The 27536-nt window shown below is 45.5% G+C and overlaps 1 protein-coding gene across 9 annotated transcripts in view; it reads left to right on the top strand.

Moving 5' to 3' along the window:
* The window catches only part of ITSN1 (intersectin 1), a 238546-nt gene that overhangs the window by 161833 nt on the left and 49177 nt on the right, over nucleotides 1-27536 (top strand). For 7 of the 9 annotated variants that reach the window (XM_030578552.1, XM_030578544.1, XM_030578535.1 and 4 more), the window contains 4 exons: nucleotides 4836-5002; nucleotides 7763-7808; nucleotides 22232-22353; nucleotides 26264-26381. In XM_030578552.1, coding sequence (XP_030434412.1) covers nucleotides 4836-5002; nucleotides 7763-7808; nucleotides 22232-22353; nucleotides 26264-26381 — 453 coding nt within the window. Of the gene's footprint in view, nucleotides 1-4835; nucleotides 5003-7762; nucleotides 7813-22231; nucleotides 22354-26263; nucleotides 26382-27536 lie in introns of those variants that run through there. The other 2 variants (XM_030578590.1, XM_030578582.1) reach the window with 2 other exon arrangements.

The raw sequence follows: 27536 nt of genomic DNA, 5'->3' as shown, positions 1-27536 counted from the left end.
AATTATCCAAAGAGGCATGTATGTACTGTAAATTTTTTAATAGTTTTCATTTGTGCTGTCTTATGTGACCCAAGAAGGTTAGATTTTAAATTATAAATTAATAGCAAATAATATAAATAAATAATATAAATTAATAGCAAATAATGACAGCACTCAGTGTCTTGAGTTAGATATCAGTATTTTTTGTTGTTCCTGTGTCATTTTGAACATTAAGCACCTTCCATTAATAAACTATTGTTAATAAAAAACCATATGAGAACTTACAGTTATCTACAAGTTTGTACCTCTTTTTTTCATAAGAAGGTGCTAAATGTGCCAGACCTTTGCCTTCATTGGAACCCACTCCACTGCTAGCACAGGTATGGCTGCAGTGATACCAGGAAACAGATACAAAACTATTCTTCCAAGATATTATTGATAAAACTGCTGTCAACATAACAAACTTTTCATAGGACATGTTAGCTTGGTAGAAGTTGGATTCAGTTATTAAACATGTAGGCTCCCTATTTCTTGTACTATTAAAAGTAATATTGACACTAAGGATTTTTTGGGGGTGGGGTGGGATTGCATTTAAATAGAAGTGGATCCAGCAATAGTTGGGTCAGGTCAGTCATTTATGTCACTTAATTATTGACCTATAGCATATCTGATTCAAGGTTGAAGGTGGGGTTGCTGCTTGCCACTGTTTTCCACAAGCAGAGTACATAACACAGAATATTTTCAGAAATCTTTGGTATACCTCTGAGAAGCTCCCTTTTTTTACAGTTGAGTGAATTGTGTAATAGGCATACTGCTTCAGAAGATGTTACTGATTTGTCTGAGATTCTTATTTGCACTCCTAGTTGTACAGGTTTTCATTTAGTTCTGTAATTAAATTACACACTGCATTTTTCAACAGCAGTCTGTTTCAGTGTTTTTTGCTCTTAAAACATGGTCAGCTATTTGGTAGTCAACAAAATTGTGTATTCCACCATTATCTTAGCATTTTCAAGCCAACTGTTGCATAGGATACAATGAGATTAGCTGTCTCCACACAAAGCTTCAAGTAAATGAAAGAATTCATTGTTCGTGAGAGTCAGCTGACATATGTAAAAGGAAGACTGTATCAGAAGTTCAGAAACTGGGATTGTGTAAGCCAGGACTGAAAATGCTATTTCTCAGCATAAAATTGAACCCATAGAAAGTATGCTTATAAAGCAAATCGTCATCAAGTGTTTGCACGTGTCCATACCACTTTAGGAGTGTGTGTGCTAGGGCACTGAAGCTGGAGAATTCTTCCCCATAACAGTTATCCATCAGGACAGCACATGTTAGCCAACGGTATAAAAGGATGGAGCTGCTCTGCCCCCTCATCAATTCCTTTTTACTGCTCATGGTCAGTAGTTGTGGCATGTGTGAACTTCACTCTCTCCCATTCTGTTTTCAGAAAAAAATTGCTAGAAGTTTTTTATTGTAAATAGTTTAGTATGGTTGTAGTTATAGTTTTAATTAGTAGCACTTCCTTTGCACTTTTAGCATGGTAATGGGACATACATAAGTCCCTGGGATTTAAGCGCCATTCTCGCTGTAGCAAGTCTGTACCCGTCAGCAATCCTCACTCCCTGTTTAAAGTGTTTTGGAGAAGTATACGTGAGGCATAAATGCCTTATCCGTGCAGGTCTTTCAAACCAGAACTAAGAAGTTGAGAGATGTTTGACTTTGAGATAGAGAAACAGTTTTCCTTCCCTCTTTGGACCCCAGCTGCTCTGTACATAGGGATTCAGACTTGACTCTATCTCAAAGCACATCACCAGATTTGGCAGCATCCAAGCAGCAGCGAAAGCTAGAGATACCAATCTCCATTTTCAGTACTGGGCAAGCTGCAGAAGTTCACCATTTTGACCTCCTCTGACCAAAAGAAACCCTCTTCATCTTGAGGATGGGGTCCCCAACAGGTTTGCACAAGAAGACCAGTACCAAAGTTAGAGCTAAGGCAGCTCCAACTAGGCACTTCTAGTACAGCTGGCTGGAGCTGCGAACCACGGCCAGTGGGAGCTGTGGTCAGCCAAACCTGCGGATGCAGCAGGTAAACAAACCAGCCCGGCCCACCAGGGGCTTTCCCTGATGGGCCGCATGCCAAAGGTTGCTGATACCTGTTGTAGACTGTCTCCTAACCATCTCATCATTCAGGTATGTGAGTCAGCACATCCAGTGGAAGTGCTTCGTCATTTCCAGACTGGTGAATGGACCCTGCCATTGTATCCAAAGAAGGTGGTTTGTAGATTTTTTTGGCCCAGACCTGCCCTCCATGACCCTAGTCATGGATGCTTCATCTTTTGGTTGGGGAGCTCATTTGGGGGATTTTCAGACTCAGAGATTGGACAGATCAGTATCTCTCCCTCCACATCAGTGTTTAAGAGCTTTGAGCCTGATCTGTCAAGTGTTTGTTCTCTGCATCAAAAGTTGTTTTGTACAGATGCTCAAAGACAACAGTGCTATGATATTCTGTCTAAACAAGCCAGGGGGTGCCAGGTTAGACAGACACACCCTGTGCCAGGTGGCAATGAAACTTCGGTCTTTCTGTGTCAGGAATAAGATTATGCTCAAAGCACCTCGCCTTCCTGGATCTTGGGACTGTCTAGTGGATCATCTCAGCAGATTATTTAGCAAAGATCACAAAGCAAAGTGCATTTTTCAAATTTGGGAAATGCCAGAAATAGACTTGTTCACCACCCAACAGAACAGGACGTGTCACCAGTTCTCTGTTCCAGGGCATGTCAGAGGCCAGGGTCTGTGTCATATGCCTTCCTGCTATCCTGGAAGGGGAAACATCTTTACACTTTTTTCCTCCCAACCCTATGATGCCAAGTGTTTTGAGCAAATTCGGAAAGGATCATGCCATCTTAATTTGATCACTCCAGCATGCCCCCATCAGCTTTGGTTCTCAGACCTGTTGAGCCTTTCAATTCAAGATTCTATACCTCTCCCTTCAGTCTCGGGACATAGTTTTGCAGGACCATGGCCAGACTCTACATCCCAAAGCTCTTAGCCTATACTTTACTGCTTGAATGCTCAGTGGCTAACTTCTCAGGAAGCTATCTGTTCCCTTGGAGTGTAAAATATTTTAAACAGCAGAAAACCCTCCCACTTATACTCACCTCAAGAAATGGAAGAGCATGTGGTCACAGCAGGAAAATACCTCTCCTTCACTGGCTCTGATTCAGTCTTCTCTGGATTTCCTGCTTCACCTAAAGGAAAAAGGACTTTCTGTCACTTCCATGAGGGTTCATCTGGCAGCTGTTGCCACATTCCATCCTCCGGTAGATGAAAGATCTGTCTTGGTCCAACTCTATGACTGTTATGCTCTTGAAACGTTTGGACAGGCTGTTTACCTTCTGTTAGGAACCAACACTATCGAGGGTTCTGAATTTGGTTCTTTCCATTTTAATGGGGCCTCCTTTTGAACCTATAACTGTGTGATTTGTTTTCTCATCTCTCAATGAAGGTAGTGTTCTCGGTGGCTATTACTTCAACCAGGTTGGTAACAGAATTTCAGGCTTTGGTGGCTGATGCTCCTTATATGTTTATCTTTATGAAAGTTAAGATGTGTCCACACCCCAAATTTCTCACAAAAGTGGTGTTGAATTCTAAATAAGCTTATATACTTACTAACCTTTTTTCCTGAAACCTCACTCTCTAAGATGAGGAAAAACTTTATACTTTGGCCTTTCACAGGATGTGTTAGCCTTTTATCTGTTTAGAATGTCTCCTCAAGTATTTGTCTGTCTCCTTTGCTGACAGGATGAGGGGGAAACTTATCACTTTTCAGAGGATTTCTTCCTGGACCTCCTCTGTTCATTTGTGCTAAGATGTTGCTGAGGTTCCACCATCTCAGAGTTTTAGCATACTCTATGAGAACACAAGCAGCATTGGCTGCTTTCTTGGGTCACATTCCCAACAGTAAAATTTGCAGGACTGCAACTTGGTCATCTGTACATATGTTCATCACACATTATGCTCCCTTCCAAACCTCAAACCTTGAGGCTATATTTGGGAGCATGTTGTTGCAGTCCTTCTTTAAGTAGACTCCGATCTCCTATTCCATCTAGAACTGCATGTGGATCACCTAAAGTGGAATGGACATGTGCAAGCAATCAAAGAAGAAAAAAGGGTTGCATTACCTGTTCAGTAGCTGTTCTTCAAGATGTGTTGCACATGTCCATTCCGCAACCCACCCTCCTTCCCTTCTATATCAGAGTCACAGCAAGTACTTTCTTCTGGAGTGAAGTAATTGAGAGAGATTGGGTGACTCCACCCTGGTATACTTTTGGCTAGCAGCATGAATGTTCAGAGAGTGCATGTGATGCCTTGTTTGGGACCATTATGGGAAACAATTCTCCAGCTTCAGTGCACTGGCAAACATATACACACACACCTAAAGTGGAATGGACATGTGAAGCACATCTCAATGAACAAGTTATCAAACAGAGATGTAACAGTTTGGGTGGAGGTGTGGGTTTTTTTACACACTTAGGTTACGTTAGAGGTTTACCAAAAATAACTTCATCCATAATAGGATTTTTTTTTTTTTTTTTTAAGAATAGAAGCCTTTAAAGAACTTAAAGTAGTCTTGAAGATCATCTAATTTAGAAATTTAAATATTAAACCTCCCTTATGAAGGAAGGGAAAATGTTTGGGAGTAAAGTGTTGCCTACACAGAAGCAATAGGCAGAAAGCTATGAATATCTAACCTTTGGACAGGTCATATGGCATTACTTTCATAAAAATAGATTTTTGCAAATTATACTTTGATGATTCATCAAGCATTTCCCATTTTTTAACAACTTCTCCTCCAGAATATATTGCCATGTACACATATGAGAGTTCAGAACAAGGAGACTTAATCTTTCAACAAGGAGATATGATTCTTGTGACAAAAAAAGACGGTGACTGGTGGACAGGAACATTGGGTGACAAATCTGGAGTCTTTCCTTCTAATTATGTGAGACTGAAAGATTCTGAGGTAAAGAGATGTGAAACATTATAAAGTCTATCCTTTTTTGTGTCTTATTTGTCCACTTCATAATGTTCATTTGATGATTTCAACTCAGTGAATCATATGGAGGGTTTTTTTTCTTACAACTTTATTGGACATGAAAAATGCATGATTACAGTGAAATTTGAGAGAGATTTCTGTATAAACTACCATGGAGTACCCCAGTGGTTCTCAACAGGAGGTCCACGGTCCCCTAGGGGTCACCAAACCCTTTCCAGGGGGCCATGGGGCCCTGTGGCTAAAACCCAGAGCCGGAGCCTCAACACCCCCTGCAGGGCTGAAGCTGGGAACCCCCGTACTCCTCATGGGACAGAAGCCCTGAGCCCCTGGTCAGAGTTGGGGAGACATCAGTGTTACACCTCCCACTCCGAAACTACAGTGCAGAGCAGGACAGTCCCGGGGAAGGTACAACCTGCTCCTTCTCCACCTCCTTGTCTCTCCACTCCCTGGCCAGGTCAGAGGTGGAAAACCTTATTTCCTGCTGCTTCAGGGGGTTGAAGCTGCTCCTTAGCTCCCAGCCTCCTTTGCTCACGCAACCAGTAAGAGCTGCCTGGGCAGGCAGACCCGGCTCCATTGCTGACAGAGCCCTCGAGGAACAGAGACCACAGGGGAGCGCTCCCGGCACACAGCCAATAGCTACCCTCCACCTACAACCTGAGCTGTTTGTCCCCCACCTTTTGAGTTATAATTTTTGGTTGTATTCCCCACCAGACAGGCTGAGTGGCCTGCTGCGGTGAAATCAGGGGATGGAGGTGCATTCCCTTCCTGACCCCGCCGTGTGGAGCTGTCTCGAGTCCCCCTGGCCCCTGCCTACCCAAAATAGAAGTCAAACTACACCTATTCCCGAGCCCCCAAGCCCCGGCAGAGAGCCCTGAGTCCCCCCTCCCCACTGGGCCCTGGAGTTTTCATAGCATGTTGTGGGTGGGCTTCAGAAAGAAAAAAGTTATGAACACCTGGAGTACTTGTCACTTACTGTTATTAAAGGCCCGTATGATAATCATGTACAGCCAACTCAGAGGAATTACTGCTGTTTTCCAGTTAACAGTACTATGACCAAAGAGAATGGGCAGTAAGATATGACTTGAAACAATATAAAAGGGGAAATATCCTAACATGAAATATTAAGCTTTTCATTCCAAAGCAAGGTATTGTAATAATGAACCCAAGGGAACAAGCCCAGGAGAAAAATAAGCTTACCTAATAGCCATATTCTGGTGAAGTTAGATTCATATCAATTAAATTCCAGAAGTTCTGAAGTTGGATGCACTCCCACCACATGTGTAGGCCCTGAAAGGCGGAATGCTTTTGTCAGTATTGTGGGGGGAGGGGAGTGATTCACTTTTCTTTTCTGGAGGTGGTATTAAACTTAAGAGAAATTTTCTCATGCACGTTCTCCTCTATTTGAGAATGCAGTTGTCATCCATCAATGGATGTTAGCTGGGTCATTATGTGATTGTCTGTATACACTTAAGTTCCTTCTTGCAACAAGATGAGAAATATAATGTATTCTATTGATTTATTGCACTTCTCTTCAAAATAAAAATATTATGGTCAAGACTTTAAAAAATGGGGGTCTAAATTTAGCCTTCTAAACTCTTATTTGGATTGGATTTAGGTGCCTGAGTAAGGATTTAGGATCCTAACTTTAGGTGCACATTTTTTTAAGTCTTGACATCTGTGTTAATGAGCTATAACTGTCTGTGGATTATATATGTGAAATATTAGTGCTTGTGTAGTCATCGCTCAACTTTTTTTACTTTTGGGAAAGATTAAAGAGCGATAATTTTTATAGTATATAGATACTTAAAGTACAGTATTTAGATACTTAAAGGGCGCTCATCTTTTCTATTAAAATAGAAAATACAGTAATCTCTTCTGTGATGGAGCTCCAAAACACTATGGTTATGATAGTGCAATGTTTTGGGGCACTTCTGCAGTCCAGTAATAGCTCTTTCAGAAAGCATCTTCCTCCAAGACTTGCCTCAATGCAGCAAATTCTTCATTAAGAATCAGTTTAGAAGATGTAGATCAGAAAACTTGTATTTTTGTAAATATATTGTTTATATCCCTGTTATGCTGTTGGGAGAGCTCATTTAGTAGATTAAATCTAATCTCAACTGTTCATTATTTATGCAGTGCACTTTAAGAACAAATAAAACATGGTCCTGTTCTTGGGTCTTACAACTTAATGTTGGATGTAACACAAGTGATAGCAGCACAGGGGGGAGAGCAGAAGAGCGATGAAGGTTTCAGTAATATTACAATGTTGTTTTATTACATTTTTCCAGCATTCAGAGGTACTGTTTTTCTGGGCAGACTTTCAATAACTCTGATGTGCAATAGGATTTTGGGGTTTTCAGAGGTTGATTCTCCATCTAGTTTAGCAGGAGCAATTTCGCCCGCTGTGAACTCTGACTCAGATTGTATTATCATCTTCCCTTTAGATTGATGGCGTTCATGCATGGTCACACAGCTGGAAACCTTCCCAGATTCTCCTGCCTAAACTAGTGAAGATGTTTGTTTTTAATTATTCATTACTCGCTATTACAGATAATATTTGGGGTGACAATCTATCTGAGAATTGCTACAAGGATAGATCCACTCTAGGACAGTCACTAACTATTCAGAGCCTTCTTTTGGAAAATGCTGTAGCAAAGCCATTTTGATAGTCAGGAGAAATAAACATGAATGTGTGTAACTTTTTTATATTTACCTTTTTATTTTAAGGTCCCTGGAACTGCTGGAAAAACAGGAAGTTTAGGGAAGAAACCTGGTGAGTTACACAGTGTGACAACATTTTATTTCTCCATGTGCTAAAGGATGTATTTACTTCTAACAAAGAGTAAGAAACTTAAATATGAATGAAGTCTCGTTTGTAACAATTTAATAAGTTGCTCAGTCTTATGCTTCCCTCTTTCCCTATGTACAGCCAATATGTTGCTACTGTTTTTTTTAAACATTTACATCTCCTTTAGAGTTTTGTACAGCATCCATCATGGCAGTATCCAAGCACCATGTCATTACAAAACTTCCCAAAAAACTGTTGCGTGAAAGTGAATGTAATTTCACACAACTTAGGGATAGTGCATAACAAGGCAGTTGATCAATGAGGATTGTGCAGCTTTATGTATGTGTCTGATCAACATGGTGGTGAAGTACACATCCCACTTAATGTTGTAGCATTCTGCCTGGAATCCTGCATAATTTACTTCCCACAAAACTGAGGGTTGGCCCTGTATATTGCTCAGCATAGAGGTTTTAGTGTTCCTAAATGCCCAGCCAACAAGAAAGTTTTCACTACTTTTTCTAAATAAGGGAGCAGCAAGAAGATTGGCCATTCTTGGCAGAAACTGGTGGGGGGCGGGGCACAGGGACAGCTATTTTCTGAATTTTCAGAAACAATACAAAACTGATTAGATATGTCAATGTTTATTCTGAGAAGGGTTTTATTTCTTCATTCTGTATACACACTGTGCTAAAAGGGGCCTAACTTTCCTGAGCTGCCTTGTGATTCTGTTGGAATTCTTCCCATGAGACTTCAACACTCAGAAATAATAAAGAATATATTCAGAATGCAACAGAGCTATTTGTTTATTTTCTGAAAGATTTCTAAGCCCTGATCTACAGTATGAGTTTAGGTCAAATTTAGCAGTGTTAGATCGATTTTACCCTGAACCCGTCCACATGACAAGGCCATTTTTATCAACTTAACGGACTCTTAAAATTGATTTCTGTACTCCTCCCCAACGAGGGGATTAGTGGACGCAATTCGACAGTATTGGACTCCCGGAGCTATCCCAGAGTGCCCCATTGTGACTTCTCTGGACAGCACTCTCAACTCAGATGCACTGGCCAGGTAGACAGGAAAAAGCCCTGGGAACTTTTGAATTTCATTTCCTGTTTGGCCAGCGTGGCGAGCTCATCAGCATGGGTAACCATGCAGAGCTCATTAGCACAGGTGACCATGCAATCCCAGAATCGCAAAAGAGCTCCGGCGTGGACCAAACGGGAAGTACTGGATCTGATCGCTGTTAGGGGAGACGAATCCATTCCAAAAAACAAAATGCCAAAATATTTGAAAAAATCTCTAAGGGTGTGATGGATAGAGGCTACAACAGGGACCCGCAGCAGTGCTGCCTGAAAATTAATTAATTATAGTTGAACAGCTCCTGACTACTGTCCAGGATTCCTGTGTATGGTTTCATGAGCCCTGGCATTTAAGAGGTAGGCATTTCAGCATTCCCAACAGTTATTTTCTGGTCTGGAAAGCAAGTCCCTTCCTGCAGCTGTTCAAACAGACCAGAGTTCCTGAAGATGTGAGTGTCATGTACCTTTCCCGGCCATCCCACACTGATGTCGATGAAACGTCCCTTGTGATCCGCCAGTGCTTGCAACACCATTGAAAAGTACCCCTTGCAGTTTATGTACTGGCTGCCATGGGGTCCGGTCCCAAGATAGGGATATGCGTTCCATCTGTCGCCCCACCACAGTTAGGGAATCCCATTGCAGAAAAGCCATCCACTATAAGCTGCACATTTCCCAGAGTCACTACCCTGGATAGCAGAAGCTCAGTGATTGCGTTGGCCATTTGTATCACAGCAGCCCCCACAGTAGATTTACCCACTCCAAATTGATTACCGACTGACCAGTAGCTGTCTGGCATTGCAAGCTTCAAGAGGGCTATTGCCACTCACTTCTCAGCTGTGAGGGCTGCTCTCATCTTGGTATTCTTGCATGTCAGGGCTGGGGAAAGCAAGTCACAAAGTTCCATGAAAGTGCTCTTATGCATGTGAAAGTTTCGCAGCCACTGGGAATCATCCCAGACCTGCAACACTATGTGGTCTCACCAGTCTGTGCTTGTTTCTGGGCCCAGAATCGGCGTTCAACAGCATGAACCTGCCTCATTACCACTCTGATGTCCAAATTGCCAGGGCCCATGCTTTGAGAGAAGTCTGTGTCCATGTCCTCATCACTATCGTGATCGTGCTGTCGTCGCCTCCTCACCTGCTTTTGCAGGTTCTGGTTCTGCACATACTGCAGGATAATGTGTGAGGTGTTTACAATGCTCACAACAGCAGCAGTGATGTTGAGCTGAGTGGGCTCCATGCTTGCCGTGGTATGGTGTCTGAAGGAAAGCAGAGTTTCTGCAGAATCAGTGCATGATGACGGATGCTACGACAATAGATATTTATACTGAACGACAGATTCATGGCACCAGGAGAGCAGAGTTGCAGTGGAAGCGGTGAAGGATGACAGTTAGCAGTACACGCATTTCCCAAGGACCCGGGAGCCCATGACGGACAACATGGAGAAATTCGCTGTCAAGACAATATCAGCAGAGCAGAGTTGCAGTGGAAGCGGTGTATGACGATGGTGATGGTTTGCAGTCCTTCTGCACCATCTGCTGCCAGCAGCACCCTGGACACAATAGCAGCAGTGTCGGTGAGCTCAGATGAGGAGGCTGCGCACTTGCTGTGGTATGGCGTCTGAAGGAGAGCAGGAAAGCAGAGTTGCAGTGGAAGCGGTGTATGACAATGGTGATGGTTTGCAGTCCTATTGAACCGTCTGCTGCCAGCAGCACCCAGGAATCACCCAGAACACAACAGTGGTGGTGTCAGTGAGCTGAGCTGAGCAGGCTGCACACTTGCCGTGGTATGGCGTCTGTGCGGAAAAAAGGCACAGAACGATTGTCTGCCATTGCTTTCACGGAGGGAGGGGCAACTGATGACATGTACCCAAAACCACCTGCAACAGAGTTTTTGCCCCATCAGGCACTGGGAGCTTAACCCAGAATTCCAGTGGGCGGTGGAGACTGTGGGATAGCTACCCATAGTGCACCACTCCGAAAGTCAATGCTAGCCACAGTAGTGAGGACGCACTCCGCTGCCTTAATGCGCTTAGTGTGGACATAGGCAGTTGACTGTATAAAATCGATTTCTAAAAATCGACTTCTATAAAATTTGATCTAATTTCATAGTGTGGACATACCCTCAGAGCCTCCTCTTTAGCTTCCTGCTTCTCCCATGTAATAGGTGAAAATCTGAACTTGCAGGTATATCATAACTTGTTCTTCTTCGAGTGATTGCTCACATCCATTCCAGTTAGGTGTGTGCGCCGCGCGTGCACGTTCGCCGGAAACTTTTTACCCTAGCAACTCCAGTGGGCCGACAGGTCGCCCCCTGGAGTGGCGCCGCCATGGCGCCCAATATATATCCCTGCCGGCCCGCCCGCTCCTCAGTTCCTTCTTACCGCCGTGTCGGTCGTTGGAACTGTGGAGCGTGGCATAGCTGTCCTCCACGTCCCTAGCTCTCCTAGTTATCTATCGCTTATCTATCGTTTATCTCTAGTACTATTGTAGTTATTAATTAGTTTAAGTAGTAGTTAAGTTAAGTAGTTGTTAAATAGTTCTTCGCCGGGGGCTTAGCCCTTCCCGGCACCCGGCGCCAGGCTCATGCCTGTTTCGCCGGGCTTCAAGCAGTGTGCGGCCTGCAAGAAGCCCATGCCTACCAGCGATCCCCACGAAGCGTGCCTGAAGTGCCTAGGGGAATCGCACAGATCCGACAAGTGCCGCATCTGTAAGGCTTTTAAGCCAAGGACAAAGAAGGAGAGGGATCAAAGACTCCGAACTCTCCTTATGGAGGCGGCGCTTGACCCGACGGCTTCGCAGGCCGGGATCTCGGCGCCGGCACCGGATCGCACCGGCACAGAGAAGACTCCCCGGCACCGACCTTCTCCGGCACGGGAGACAGAGCCAAGGCCGTCGAAGTCCGCTACTCCGGCCAGGCAGACCCGGCTAGAGCGCCCGGCCTCGACATCGGCCGCGGCGCCGCCGGCACCGTCGACTCCGGGCCCGGCGGGTCCGTCGAGTCCGGTACCGCCGAGCTCCCCCACGAGATCTGGGGTTGAGATAGTGGTCCCATCCACACCGGAGACCTTCGCCTCGGCTCGGGACCTCATAGCCCTGACTGAGCCCACTCGGCTGCCACCCCCGGTACCTCCGGTGCGGGTCGTGTCCAGAGGCAAGCCCATGATGTCGGCACCACCTCAAGACTCTCGTTCGCGATCCAGGTCCCGACGTCATGGTCGCTCCAGGTCCCGCCGCCGCTCGCAGTCCCGGCACCGCTCCCCTCAGCAGTACCGGTCGCACTCGCGGCACCGGTCGACATCAAGACGATCGCGGTCAGGTTCCAGTCGCCGAGACCGGCACCGCGATTCCAGGAGCAGGTCCCGACGCTATTCGCCGCACCAGTCGACCTCCCGGCACCGAGCTGGTGGCAGGTCCCGGTCCCGGTCGACCTCCCGGCACCGAGCTGGTGGCAGGTCCCGGCACCGAAGCGGCGCCCGGTACCGATCAGGATCCCAGCACCGTGACAGAACCCGGTCCCAATCCCGATCCCGGCACCGATATGACTCCCGGCACCGGTCCCCGGCACCGAGACGATCCTCTGTGCCGACCCGCGCAGACCCTTACCATCCAGGGTCGGCCCCACCATGGCCCTCTAGACAGCCGTCCGTATCCTCGCAAACGGACAGCGGGTATGCGCTGGGCACCGACCGGCAGGCGGCGCTGTTCAGTGATCCGCCGCAGCAGGACCAAGGCCCGCAACAATGGGGATTCTGGACACCCTGGGCATACCATCAGGCCCAGGGCCCCCAACAGCTCCCTGCTAGGCCGGCGACTGCGGAGCGTAGGGCTCCTGAAGCCTCGTTGTCTCGCCCCCCTCCCTCCCCGGATGGGGAGGAAGGGTCCAAGCAACAAGACTCCGCTTTGGCTCCTGAGGCAGAGGCGAGGGCTGAGGAAGACCCACAGTTAGACACTCTCTTGCCTGGGGTCTCCTCATCCTCCTCCCCGGATGAAGCGGTGGCTGGTACCTCCTCCAACAGCCCCCCACCGCTGGATCTTAGGGCTCACCAAGACCTCCTCAGGCGATTAGCTCAAAATCTGAGTCTGCAAGCCGAGGAGGTCTCAGAGATAGAGGATCCAATTGTCACCATCCTCTCATCTGACGCTCCCACCAGGGTCGCCCTGCCCTTCATACGAACCATCCAGGCCAACGCCAACACCATCTGGCAGTCTCCGGCCTCCATTCATCCTACTGCCAAGGGCGTCGAGAGGAAGTACATGGCCCCTTCTAAAGGCTATGAGTACCTCCATGTGCACCCGACACCGGGTTCCCTGGTGGTTCAATCCGTGAATGATAGAGAGCGTCATGGCCAGGAGGCTCCAGCCCCCAAATCCAGAGAAGCCAGGCGGATGGACCTCCTCGGCCGTAAGGTGTACTCGGCTGGGGCACTGCAGCTCAGGGTCTCCAACCAGCAAGCCCTACTGAGCAGATACGCCTTCAATTCCTGGGTGGCAGCAGACAGATTTAAGGAGCTGCTGCCACAAGACGCTCGCCAAGAGTGGGCGGCCATCTCAGATGAAGGCAAAAAGGTCGCACGCACGGCCTTGCAAGCCTCCTTGGACGCTGCAGACTCGGCTGCCCGTACCCTCGCGTCGGGAGTTACGATGCGTCGCATCTCCTGGCTGCAGGTTTCCGGCCTTCCGCCGGAACTCCAGCATACTATACAGGACCTTCCTTTCGAAGGCCAGGGCTTGTTCTCCGACAAGACAGACCCCAGACTCAAGAGTCTGAAAGATAACCGAGTCATCATGCGGTCCCTCGGGATGCACACTCCCGTGACGCAGCGTAGACCCTTCCGGCCACAGCATCAACAACAGCGCAGGCCGTTTTCCCAGTTCCGGCAGCGGCAGGACCTTAACAGGCGCCGCGGCAGGAATGGAAGGCGCAGGCATTCGGGGAACCAAGGAGGGCAGAACCAAGGCTCCTCTAAGCCCCCGCCTGGACCTAAGCCTTCATTTTGAAGGTGCGCCCGAGGGCGCAGTAACAGTTTCCCTAATGGATCCTTCCCCCCCGTTTTCCAACCGCCTTTCGTTTTTCTTCCCGGCGTGGTCCCAAATAACATCGGACCGCTGGGTCTTAAGCACGGTGCAGACGGGATACCGCCTGCAGTTTGTTTCATTTCCTCCTTCCCGCCCCCCTTCCTCGTCCCTCTTCAGGGACCCCTCTCACGAGCAGTTCCTTCGGCAGGAGGTGCAGACGCTCCTCAGCAAAGGAGCTATAGAGGCGGTTCCGGAAAACGAGAAAGGCAAGGGGTTTTATTCCCGCTACTTTCTGATCCCCAAGGCCAAGGGAGGCCTCAGGCCTATCCTCGACCTGCGAGAGCTCAACAAATACCTCGTGAAGTTGAAGTTCCGCATGGTATCCCTGGGGACCATTATCCCATCCCTGGATCCGGGAGACTGGTACGCCGCCCTCGACATGCAGGACGCGTATTTTCACATTGCCATTTGGCCACGCCACAGACGTTTCCTCCGCTTCGTTGTGGGGGCTCTTCATTATCAATTTGCAGTCCTCCCATTTGGCCTGTCCACGGCCCCGAGGGTGTTTACAAAATGCATGGCAGTTGTTGTGGCGCATCTTCGGCGCAATCGTGTCCACGTGTTTCCTTATCTGGACGATTGGTTGATTCGGGGCACGTTGGAACAACAAGTCAGCAGCCATGTCCGCGTGATCACCGGCATGTTCGCAAGTCTGGGCCTCTTGGTAAACACAGACAAGTCCACCCTGATGCCCACACAGAAGGTGGAATTTATCGGGGCCGTCCTGGACGCCACTGTGGGCAGGGCCTTGCTGCCACTGCAACGATTCCAGACCATGTCGGCGATCGTTCAACGTTTGCGGTCAGCCCCATTGACGTCAGTGCGGACATGTCTAACCCTGTTAGGCCACATGGCGGCTTGCACCTTTGTGACCGATTACGCTCGGCTCCGCATGAGGCCCCTCCAGCTGTGGCTTATCAATCATTACAGGCCGTCAAGGCAGCCGTTAGACATGTTAGTCACAATCCCCCAGAAGGTCTTAGACTCTCTCGGCTGGTGGCTGGACCAGTCCGTGTTATGTGCGGGTCTCCCTTTCCACCCCCCTCAGCCCTCGGTATCCCTAACAACGGATGCCTCAGATCTAGGCTGGGGGGCCCACCTAGGGACCCTGCGGACGCAGAGCCTGTGGTCCCAGGAGGAGGTGGGGCTACACATCAACATGCGGGAGTTGAGAGCGGTCCGCCTTGCTTGTCAAGCGTTCTGTCATCAGCTTCAGGGTCGTTGTGTCGCCGTGTTCACGGACAACACGACGACCATGTACTATATCAACAAGCAGGGCGGCACCAGGTCCTCCTCCCTGTGCCACGAGGCGATACGACTCTGGGACTTTTGCGTAGCCCACTCCATTCACCTCAGGGCTTCCTTCCTCCCCAGAGTACGGAACACGCTGGCGGATCGATTGAGCAGATCCTTCCTGTCACACGAGTGGTCCCTCCGTCCGGACGTCGCTCTCTCCATTTTCCGGAGGTGGGGTTATCCCCGGGTGGACCTCTTTGCGTCCAAGGGGAACAGGAAGTGCCAAGCATTCTGCTCCTTTCAGGGCAGGGAGCCGGGGTCGATAGCGGATGCCTTCCTCATCCAGTGGTCGACCCACCTGTATTATGCGTTTCCCCCGTTCCCTCTGGTCCACAGGGTCCTGCTGAAGGTGCGCAGGGACAGGGCTCACGTGATCATGGTGGCCCCGGCTTGGCCCAGGCAGCACTGGTACACCATGCTGCTGGACCTGGCCGTAGCCGACCCGGTTCCCCTGCCCCTTCATCCGGACCTGATCACCCAGGAACACGGGACCCTCTGTCACCCAGACCTGCAGTCGCGGCACCTGGCGGCATGGCTCCTGCGTGGCTGACTGGTTCTGAGCTGCGCTGCTCCACGCCGGTGAGGGAGGTGCTCTTGAGCAGCAGGAAGCCGTTCACAAGAGCCACATATTCGGCAAAATGGAAGTGCTTCTCCTGTTGGTGCGTAGAGAGAAATCTCCGCCCTATGGAAGTTTCGGTGACTGACATCTTAGACTACGTTTGGTCCCTCAAAGGGCAAGGTCTGGCCATATCGTCGTTGCGAGTCCACCTAGCAGCTATCTCCTCCTTTCACCCGGGTGCGGATGGTCGCTCCATTTTTTCTCACCCAACGGTGTCGAGATTCCTGAAAGGGCTGGAACGTTTATTCCCTAACGTCCGTCCCCCTGCTCCAACCTGGGATCTTAACCTGGTGTTGTCCCGGCTCATGGGGCCCCCCTTTGAGCCGTTAGCTACTTGCTCCCTGCTTTACCTCTCTTGGGAGACTGCCTTTCTAGTAGCTATCACCTCAGCTAGACGGGTGTCGGAACTCCGAGCTCTTGTGGTAGACCCCCCATATACGGTCTTCCACAAGGACAAGGTGCAACTGAGACCACACCCTGCCTTTCTACCCAAGGTGGTCTCAGCCTTCCATGTCAACCAAGAGATATTCCTCCCGGTTTTTTTCCCGAAACCTCACTCCTCAGGCAGGGAGCAGCAGCTCCACTCGCTTGATGTCCGTAGGGCTCTCGCGTTCTACGTGGAGAGGACCAAACCCTTCCGCAAATCCCCCCAGCTTTTCGTGGCGGTAGCGGACCGTATGAAAGGGCTTCCTATCTCCTCCCAGAGGTTATCCTCTTGGGTAACGTCCTGCATTAGGACCTGTTATGACTTGGCCCGTGTCCCTACGGGCCGTGTGACTGCGCATTCTACCAGGGCGCAGGCGTCGTCGCTGGCTTTCCTCGCCCGTGTCCCATCCAGGAAATCTGTCGGGCAGCGACCTGGTCATCGGTCCACACCTTTGCTTCCCACTACGCCCTGGTCCAGCAGTCAAGAGAGGATGCGGCCTTCGGAACTGCAGTGCTCCATGCCGCGACTTCTCACTCCGACCCCACCGCCTAGGTATGGCTTGGGATTCACCTAACTGGAATGGATGTGAGCAATCACTCGAAGAAGAAAAGACGGTTACTCACCTTTGTAACTGTTGTTCTTCGAGATGTGTTGCTCACATCCATTCCACACCCGCCCTCCTTCCCCACTGTCGGAGTAGCCGGCAAGAAGGAACTGAGGAGCGGGCGGGCCGGCAGGAATATATATTGGGCGCCATGGCGGCGCCACTCCAGGGGGCGACCTGCCGGCCCACTGGAGTTGCTAGGGTAAAAAGTTTCCGGCGAACGTGCACGCGCGGCGCGCACACCTAACTGGAATGGATGTGAGCAACACATCTTGAAGAACAACAGTTACAAAGGTGAGTAACCGTCTTTTTTAACTTGTAGTAATAGTCCTCCATGTGGGTGGAAAAGGGGATAGTCTGAAACCTGTAGTCTGAAAAAATAATTCAGTTTCTGTATTTAAATGGTGATTTGTAAGAAAATAGGAGTATTCTCATGTTCTGGCAGACAGATGAAGTGAGAGCCAGTTTTTGCTCCCTCCAGCAGACTTGCATAGAATAATATAGTAGATTAATATCATAATCATGGCTTGCTGCAGTGAAAGATGGGTATTTCTGACTTTTATCAGTTAAAACTAATTTTGATAAACCCCACATCTCATTTTTCTCTTCCTGCTCTTTCCCTTGAGTAGCTCTAGCTAAAATCTAGAGGTCCACAGAGTTCCTCCAATAGCAATATATCCAACTTTTCTGTGAAATAGCTTTACTACTTCACTTCTGTAGAGTAAAATGCAAATAACTATCACCAGCTCATCTCCACCTGCAATCCTGTCATTGTCCAACTAACTTTAAAAATGCTGTCTACAGCCTTCTGCGTGCACACCGCACATGCTGCACCTTCAGCCCAGCTTCCAATTCTGGTGTCTGTCCTACTCACAGCCACCAAGTCTTCAACCTGCTCCCTCAATTCTATCCTTTTTTATGCCCTTGTCCCCAACTCAACTGTCCCTCTCTCTCATCCTCAGTGAGACACTCTTCTGCATTTAAACATTTCATCATTTCCCACAACCTCAAGCCCCTCAACATGAGTCTCCCTCTTCACTCTGAACATATTGTTTAATCCAATTTTGAACTGGGTCTCCATTTTGTATAAACTGCCTTCAAGCACCTCCACTTTAGGTTACCAGCAAACTTTCTGGACAGATCTCAAGGCTTATCTTCCATTCGTTATTTCTCAATTTATTTGCTGCCTTTAACACAATTGATTGCTCCTTTCTTATGAAACCCTCTCCCTGTATCTTCCAAGACTCTGCTCCTGTGATTCTTTCTTGACAACTGGTCCTCTTCTGAGTTCCCTAGCAGACTAACCTCAGGTGTCACTTTTCTTTCATCTATATGCTGCCCCAGCATAACCTCATCCATTCTTAACTTCCATCATTACCATTGCTGGTGGGGAGATAGATCTAGGAGTCAGTCACCATCTCCTGCCGCTCTATGCGGAAACACATAAGCAAGTGTGTGCATGTGCATGGCAGAGTCTGCTCACTTGCAGGTTCACCCCTCATGGCTGAGCATGGTGTAGGGGCTCTCCTGCTCCTTTGGCACTTCCTGCTGACAGCAGCTCTGGCTCTGGGCTGTTCTCTCTTCCTGTGACTTGACCCTCCAGCCAGGCCACTTCTAGGCCCGCCCCTTCTGGAGAAATCCAAGGACAACCTGCCAGTGGTCTGGCAGCCTAACTGGAGATTGGGTCCAACTCAGGCTTTTGGGGCCTGCCCAGCCCTTGGCTGTGGGGTCTTCATGCCTCACCCTAGGTGAGCTGGTAGTGAAACCCAGGTTTACCCTCTACTGTGGTTCCAGCCCAGTAACCTTGTACGAAGCAGATGTCTGTTTATTCAGACCCACTTCTGTATCCCTGGACAGCTTCCTGGGCATGCTTCCTGGGCAGCTAGGCCTTTCCCTGGCTAACTCTCTTCTGCAGGTCCCAAGACAAAGGGGGGCCAAAGTAGTTATGAAGAACAAAAGGAAACTTAAAAAGTCCAGCACCAGAGCTACCTGTCCTAAGGTGGCTCTGACATTTTAGAGCCCTAGCTGGTCCATCCTTCCTTCCAGGCAGCTTATTGACTCAAAGATATAGCCAGTTGTTGACTACATTCATGGTTTGCTCTTAAAATTTTTCAAGAGACCAAATAAACAACTTAGCCAAATCTATTGTCTAAAGACAAAAGATCACAGTACAAAAAGGAGACACACCACACCCTTCTTCTGGGAAGCAATTCTTGTCTTGCAGCGTATTCACCTTACACAGAAAGTGTGCTTTAAAAATACATATTTCAGCTAGCAGTATTTATAATATGATTTTAAATGTTACAAAACTTTTTACATGTCACTAAAATCCAACCCCTTGTTTGTAACAGTTTCTTAACTTCTTGTTCTGTTTCATACTCTCCTTATCTCTGTTTTGGATACTACATTTCAAACCAGTTGGGCATAGAGGTACGTACCAACCTGTGCTAGGACACGCCACTACATGTATATTGGTTTTGACAGGTTTCCTGTTTTTAATGCCAAAGCTGACTTCAGATTTGGAAAGTGTTGTCGGATATTTGATATGAGTGAACAGAATTGTGGGGAGAGCATAATGTGTTCAGTTAACATAACTTCCCAACACATGATATTAATTATATGTGTGTGTGTGTTATATTAATACTGTACACATAATACCCATTAATGTGGTTTATACTATGCCTAACATATATGTATTGGCTAATAGCTTCAAGCAGCCTCTGGTTAGGCTTTGGCCCCAGCCAGCCTTTCCTTCACAGGGCTAGCTCAAGAGGTCTAGTCCTCTCTATCAGCCACCACTGAGCCAAGCTTTTCCTCTTTTATCTCCTTCTTCCAGGCATGACATCTTACAAGGGTGTAGCCAGCTGGGGCTGATTGGGCCCACAGGCTCTCATTAACCCCTTCTTGGTCATTGTGGGAGCTTTTTTTCTCTTCTGCTTACTCTCCAAATGTCAGTGTGGCTGGAGCAGGTTGTGTTAGGCCATCCCAAGACTAAGACTGTTCTGTGCAGAAATGATTTTTCATGCAAAGACTGTGTCACAAATAATACAACACAAAATATGCCTCTTGAAAACTCATAAAAATATTGCAGCATAAATGAATGTCTTAATCTAGGCATGCTTAATCTCAAACAAAAGGCAGACTCAGTACACTTCCTGGGTGATCTAATCAGCCTAACTCAGTTACCACATCACCTAGCTAGTCCCCAGTCTCATTCTAGCCGTTGCCAAGTAAAAACTACCTCTGTCTCCAGCCTGTAGAACAAAACACACACACCCAAAACCCACTCAAAACCTGCCCATGAAAAAGCTTCCCACTGAGCTCCCATCATTAGAGACCTTTCATCTGTGAGCTATCTGGGGGCTGGTCTACACTACGGGGGAAAATCGATCTTAGATATGCAATGTCAGCTACGTGAATAACATAGCTGAAGTCGAAGTATCTAAGATCGAATTACTCACCATCCTCACGGCGTGAGATCAATGTCCGCGGCTCCCCCTGTCGATTCCGCAACTCCGTTCGGGTTGGTGGAGTTACGGAATCGATATAAGCATGTTCGGGGATCGGTATATCGCGTCTAGATGAGACGAGATATATCGATCCCCGAGCAATCGATTGCTACCCGCCGATACGACGGATAGTGAAGATGTACCCTGAGGCTCTTAAGTCCTCCTTTTACTCCACCCCAATTAGGCCTAAAAAGATCTCCTGTACAAATGCCCCATAGTTCCTTTGGCTCATAGGTGGCTACTCAGTCACAGCCACATCAAAGACCTAGCGTGTCAAAAACTAAACTCTCAAATCCTCTTCCACTGTTGACAACTCCACTAATTCAGTTTACCACTGAGTCCCAATTGTTGTAATATTTACCGCCACCTCCCTCTCTCTTACATGAGTCCTGTCACTAAATCCTGTCTTGATTTATTTTCCAAAATGTTCATTTCCTGTCTACTTCCATTGTGACAACATTTTTTCAGGGTTTGATTGTTGCAAGGCTTTCTCTCTGACCTCCCAAAAACATGTCTTCCCCTGAGAAGTCTGTCCGAAGAAGTGCCACCAAAAATATTCCTTGCAAAATGCTTCCATCATTGTTAATCTCTCATTATTGTCACTTGCTTTCTATTGCCTCCTTTAATCAAACTAATCTTTGTTCTTGACTTCAAAAGTCTCCACAATGTACCTCTCTGCTCTTGTCAGGGCCGGCTGCAGCTTTTCTGCCATGCCAAGAGGCAAAAAAATAAATAAAAAAAACCGACAAGCAGTGGCACGTCGGTGGCAGCTCAATCGCACCGCTGCTTCTGCGGCAGTTGGGTGGCAGGTCCTCCCTTTCGTCCTCTTTAGCAATTTGGCAGCAGCTCAAAGAGGAAGAGAGGGACTGAGGGACCTGCCGCCAAATTCCTGCTGAAAACCCAGACGTGCCACCCCGATACTGGGTGGAGTGCCGCCCCTTTGAATTGGCCGCCCCAAGCACCTGCTTCCTACGCTGGTGCCTGGAGCCAGCCCTGACTCTTGTATCCTTTTGTTCCACTCAGTCGTCCTTTAGTCCATACTAGTGCTCTTGCTGTCAACCTCCTCCTTCTTCCGTTGTGTACAATGTCACCAACTCTCACAATATTTGATTATTTTATGTAGGCCTCAGCTCTTGGACCTGATTGTGAGGATCTCAGAGTTTTCTGAGTTTCTAGCTTGAAAATATGAATGCTACAGGTTCAAAATCCACAAGGCAAATAAGAAGAACCCAAACGCTGTTCTTTAAAATCTTATGATTTTGGGGGGCTCGACTCATGTTTTTTTAACCCTTGAGGTTGTCATTCAGTTTTTCATGTAAATCCCTATACCTGGAATTCCCTCTCTGACTCCTATCTGCCACTCCTCCAACCTCTCCTCCTTGAGGTCTTTTCTCAAAATGTACTACTTCTGGTAGCAATGAAGACTATAGTTTCTTTTTTTTTTTTTTTTTTTTTAAAGTGGTGTGTGGTCCTCATGATAAACACTACTTCCCACGTGACTGCAGAATCTTCACTCTAACTTGCCCCAACCCACCCTGTACTATTGTCTTCACACATCATTCTGTTCCTAATTTATGTGTGAACTCTTTGGGGCAAGGTTCTGATATCTGGTAAACTGCCATCCATATCTGTGGCACAGCATAAATAGAAAATAAAACCAATTTGATGCAAGAAGTTCATAGTGGACATACTGTACTCATGAGATATGGCACCGTAAATATTGCATGCTAAACTTGGGTACTGGTTCTATTTTTCAAATTAACAGTAAATGGAATTTTTTCTCTTTCTGTTTAACAGAAATTGCCCAAGTTATTGCCTCTTACACAGCAACAGGACCTGAACAACTTACCCTGGCTCCTGGTCAACTGATACTCATCAGAAAGAAGAATCCAGGTGGATGGTGGGAGGGAGAGCTCCAAGTTAGTTACTGCTACTACTTCTATAAAATTCCACATCCATATTTTGTTTTATTTGTCTAAGGATGGATACATCAGTACCTCTGGGAAAAAATTATTATGCAGCCAAAATATTTGAAACATACATGTGTGTTCCACTCTATGCATCCGAAGAAGTGAGCTGTAGCCCACGAAAGCTTATGCTGAAATAAATGTGTTAGTCTCTAAGGTGCTACAACTACTCCTATTCTTTTTACATTTACATTAGTTCTTCAAAATAAAATATAAAATTACCTAAGGTAATAGCAAGGCATTTTGCCATACTGTGGGTAATAGAAAGATACAAACAAGGGACAAATTTTGGGCTAATCAAATCTATTTCTTCAACCAGTCTTGCTAAATTTCTTTTGGTCTAAACTGACCATTTAAACTGGTCTTTTTTCCGTTGGAAAAATTAGTGGGTTTCAGAGTGATGGTCAATTTCTTCACTGTCTGTCCTTTCTTCGCCATTAATCTGCTCAATAAATTAATCAATGGCCAGCAGTCATATAAGGCCATTGATTAATTTATTGAGCAGATTAATGTTGCCTAATGTTTAACATAGATGTAGTTTTATCCACCATGTGTAACAAAATTGAGTGTGATTAGGACAAATAAAAAAATTGCTTTTGATTTTAACTTAAAAGAAAACTCAAGCGATCCATTATACTACCTAAGCTAACTGACTCAATTTTTCCCAAATGAGAGCATATCTTGTGTGTATGTAAAAAGGAATGTTTAAAGCTGGTTTGGGAAGTACTGGCTGCTGTTTCAAGTTCTTCATTCAGTGGGACTGTTTTGTCACAATGGGGGCTACCGCTTTTACAAACCTTCTCTGCAAGGCCCAGTTTAATGAAAAAAACGATTAACTTTTGCTAGTAAAAAGCACTGGATGTCAGAAAGTTTTAAAGCTTAAAGATGCTTTAAAAATGGTTAATATTGTTAATACTATTAAAATAACCATCAAGTGTTCTTTGTTTTGTTTTTTAATGTTTAGAACTTGCTTCAGGTCAGTTCTGAAACTTTGACTTCGGTGCGTGTTAACAACAAACCTAATTTTTTTTTCAGTCTTGCTTTGTCATCAAACTGATTTTTGTGTGTATGCAGTGACAATATTATCCAAAAGAGCAAAATTATATATTTTTTTGTAATACACATGTTTGAGTTTATCCAAACTTTAAATATTCACTACCATCTCCTCCCTTCCATATTTCTTTACTGGTGGTTCTTCCCTCTCTCTCTGGGAGCTCCTCTCACAGGTTAATTTCAGCAGCTTGCTACACCACTCTTAATTTGTAATGTAAAAGGCTCAAACAAGTTTTATTGTTGCCAATAAAAAAATATTTTAAAAGTAGAAAAGTTAAAATAGGATGCCTTCACCAAGTAATAGGCAGTGTAAATGCTGAAACAAACATTGGACTTTTATTGTGTGAATATACATCTTTACCTTGAGTTCCCATAATACCTAACTGTAGAACAGATTTAATATTTAGGGTTTTTCTTAATGTTTAGTTAAATGGCTTAACTTTTGTATTTAATTTTAAAAGCTTTAGGAACTGCTGTGAATACATGCTGCCAAACTTCATGCTGGCCAGGGACTATATTAATGTCCTTCTCCACTCTCCTCATAAAATCAAGCCTGTAGTTGAGTGAGAAGTCAGATTCACAAATTACAGAATACTTTGTATGTAACCCCACCACCGCTGCAGGACATCTAACACAGCTTTTAATACTGCAACAATTCTTTCTGTAACTTGGCAAAGTCAGAGACATTAGCAACCTAATAGTACACCTCTACCCTGATATAACGCGACTCGATATATCATGAATTTGGATATAACGCGGTAAAGCAGTGCTCTGGGGGGCGTGGAGCTGCACACTCCAGTGGTTCAAAGCAAGTTCGACATAACGCGGTTTCACCTGTAACGCGGTAAGATTTTTTGGCTCCCAAGGACAGCGTTATATCGAGGTAGAGCTGTATTTTATCTGAAAACGTTTTGCCTATTGTTGCTACAAGTACTGCTGAAGAGTACTGTAGTGGAATGAAATTGAGGGAGGGGAGTAAATCTGTTTTTTTTTTTTTTCTGTAGCATGTTTAGTTTGCTCCTTTGCCAGCATTTTGTAGTCTGTTTCCTGTGCTGGTTGCTTGGCTCTTTCATGCAGCATCTGGGAAAAGAGAAGCATTAAAAAACAAAAGTATGGCTGTAAAATGTGAGTGGCAGGAGAACTCAGGAGATGGTGTAGTATCAAACTACTTTTTAATTCAACTTTTAAAAACATGACTATGTTTCAAATTAACACTTGTTCTTTTAAACATTGAAATAATGTTTGCTCATAATTGTCCCTCAAAAAGAAATAGAACCTCCACTGTATCTCAGTCTGAAGGAACTGGATTAAATATTAGTCAGAGTGGCAAGATAAAATAAAATAAAATGCTGTAGGACTGCTTTTTCCAAACAGAACAGAGATACATAAATATCTATCAGGCATTGTATTCTGTTAGGCTTAAGGAGATCTTCCAGGACTATTAGGCTGTTAATAATCTATGCAGATTTTGAATCAGATCTAAAAAGATTAGGTTAAATTGGTAATCCAAGATGTAATACTGCACAGATGACTGCTTTCAATAGAACAAAGATATTTTTGTTATGCTTTGAAAGGCAAACTTCAGTGTAATATTAGAAATTCTTACATCTTCATCCAACTACAAAAAGTAAATGGCAAAAAAACACACCATAAATTTTAAAAAATAAAGAATTAGCACTAAAATTAGAAGCTGCCAATATTACAGTTGTTGGTCAGAAAGATTTAAAAACCATTTCCCAGGCTTCTCTTCTGGTTCTTAGCTGGAGAGAAGTTCATTGACAAAATAATCTGAAACATCTAGCCCAGTTTTGCAGCCAGAAACACTGGCATTGCCAGACTGGATCAGATCCGAGTTCCATCTGGGCCAGTGTTTTGTCTCCAATAATGCTCAGTACCAGATACTTCAGTAGAAGGTGTGACAATCCTGCCACAGGCAGATCTGTCTTCCACACTGTCTCATCCTAGTTTCCCTTAGTTAAATTGACTGGAGCCCTGAAGCATGAACTTTAATATCCCTTCCAAAATTTGTTATTAATTATAGCTGGAGATTCTTGATATCTGTGTAAATGTCCAGTCCTTCTTTTTTTTTTTTTTTTTTTTTAAATCTTGCTAAGCGCTTGCTTTGATAAACGTCCAATCTTCAGGTTTATCTGAACAAAAACTTGGAACACACTTCCTTTGCCACAGTGTCTGTCATTATCTTTGTAGCAATTGGTAACTGTTCGTGTATCTATTGTAAGTTTATAATACTACAGCTATAGTTTGCTGTTCTCCACGTGCGCTGAAGGTTGGACAAGAAATAATGGAGTTAATCTGCAGTAAGGGAGCGTTAGGTTAGATATGAGTAAAACCTTTTTAACTATAAGGGTAGTTAAGCTCTGTAATAGACTTTCAAGGGAGGTTGTGGAATCCCCATCACTGGAGGTTTTAAAGAACTGGTTGGACAAACAGCTGTCAAGGATGGTCTAGGTACTTGGATCTTGCTTTTAGTGAGGGGGCTGAACTTGATAAGCTTTTAAAGTCCCTTCCAATCTTACATTTCTATGATTCTGTACTCTAATTTTAGCTTTTTAGAAATACAATGTGGGACAAATCAGTGTTTGCCAAGTAGAAAAGGACTTAGATGAGTATCAGAATGTTTCAGTGCTCTTTAAAAAACCAACTGTCTATGTTCTTTAAGATCATTTGGCCTATTTTAAAGTGGTCTGTGTAACTTCAAATATGAATAAAATGTAGACTGACTTACTCTGTCCCGATTTGGGGTCTGCTGATGTGCTTAACCCTCTGAAAAGAATTATTTTCTTATTAGGCACGAGGGAAAAAACGACAGATAGGATGGTTCCCTGCTAACTATGTAAAACTTTTAAGTCCTGGTACCAGTAAAACTACACCAACTGAGCCACCTAAATCAACAGTATTACCTTCTGGTAAGTAATGCAGTAATGTTCTCAAAATATTTGTTGTTCTGTGTCACTTGTGTAGTTTAGAACTGGACATTTCTAGTGAATTAACTGTTATACTAGTCACTTGGGTTTCAAAGTTCCTTTCCAAAATATTTCATTTTTCTTATGAATTTCTATACAATAAGTTTCTTTATTTCATCTGTGGAGTATTTTCTCATATCTAACTTTGATCATATGACTTTAGGGAAAGAAGACCAGTCAGTTAACATGTAATATATCTATCATGCATGTTTGCTTATTTTAATGCTAATGAAAGGATACAGGACTGGTACCCCTAGAGACTGTAATACGCTATCCACTAAAGATCCAGCACAGGCAGTAACAAACAGTCCTACTAATGTATGCCAACTGTGGCAGGACCAGGTTTAAGGGTGAGAAGATAGTTCATTCTATGTCCTTAATATCCCTGCTGAGTTTGCCAGTTTGGGTGGTACCCTTGTGGTAAGGACACTTGCCCATGAGGATCTGAAGTGAGACAATCAGTTTTTTCCACAAATGCCATTGAACAATATCCAGATGGTAATGTCTTCCATTAATATTGACCTGGCTTGGACTTGCACTCATACACTACTTCCCTGAGCTGTTCTCTAATCACTATCATTCCCTTGAGCCAAAAGGAGTCTGTTTCTAATTGCTTGTGTATAAAATATTGAATCTATACACTGACACACCAAGCATGCCATCTATCTTGATGATCTGTCTCCAAATATCTAGGAAAAGTAGTCATAAGTATTTAAATGCTGGGGAACTAATAAGTCATGAAATTATAATGGAATACTCGAATGACTGAAAGCTGTCATCTGATATGTTAGTGACCTCTTTGAAAAGTATGAAATAAGTCTCATTTCAGTTTTTGGTGAAAGCAGGTGGCCACATCAGAAAAGTCTGCATCCCAAGCTGCACTAAATGGCTCTCTTATTGGTAGACTTAGCAGGGAAGCAAAAAAGTCAACTGGCATGAAGACTGATCTATCTTCTCACCGCTGGTGAGGTAGCTCCCACCAGTTCAGGCTTGGGGCACACTAGCAAGGCATTGCGAAGGCACTTGTATTTTTTGTATTATAGGGCTGACAAGCTAGAACCTTTCACAAGTGCTAAACAATATTTTATACAAATACAT

Source organism: Gopherus evgoodei, chromosome 1 (genome assembly GCF_007399415.2).
Source record: "Gopherus evgoodei ecotype Sinaloan lineage chromosome 1, rGopEvg1_v1.p, whole genome shotgun sequence".
Lineage (NCBI taxonomy): Eukaryota > Metazoa > Chordata > Testudines > Testudinidae > Gopherus > Gopherus evgoodei.
The sequence above is the reverse complement of the archived record's forward strand: the minus strand, read 5'-3'. Positions and strand labels throughout refer to the sequence as shown.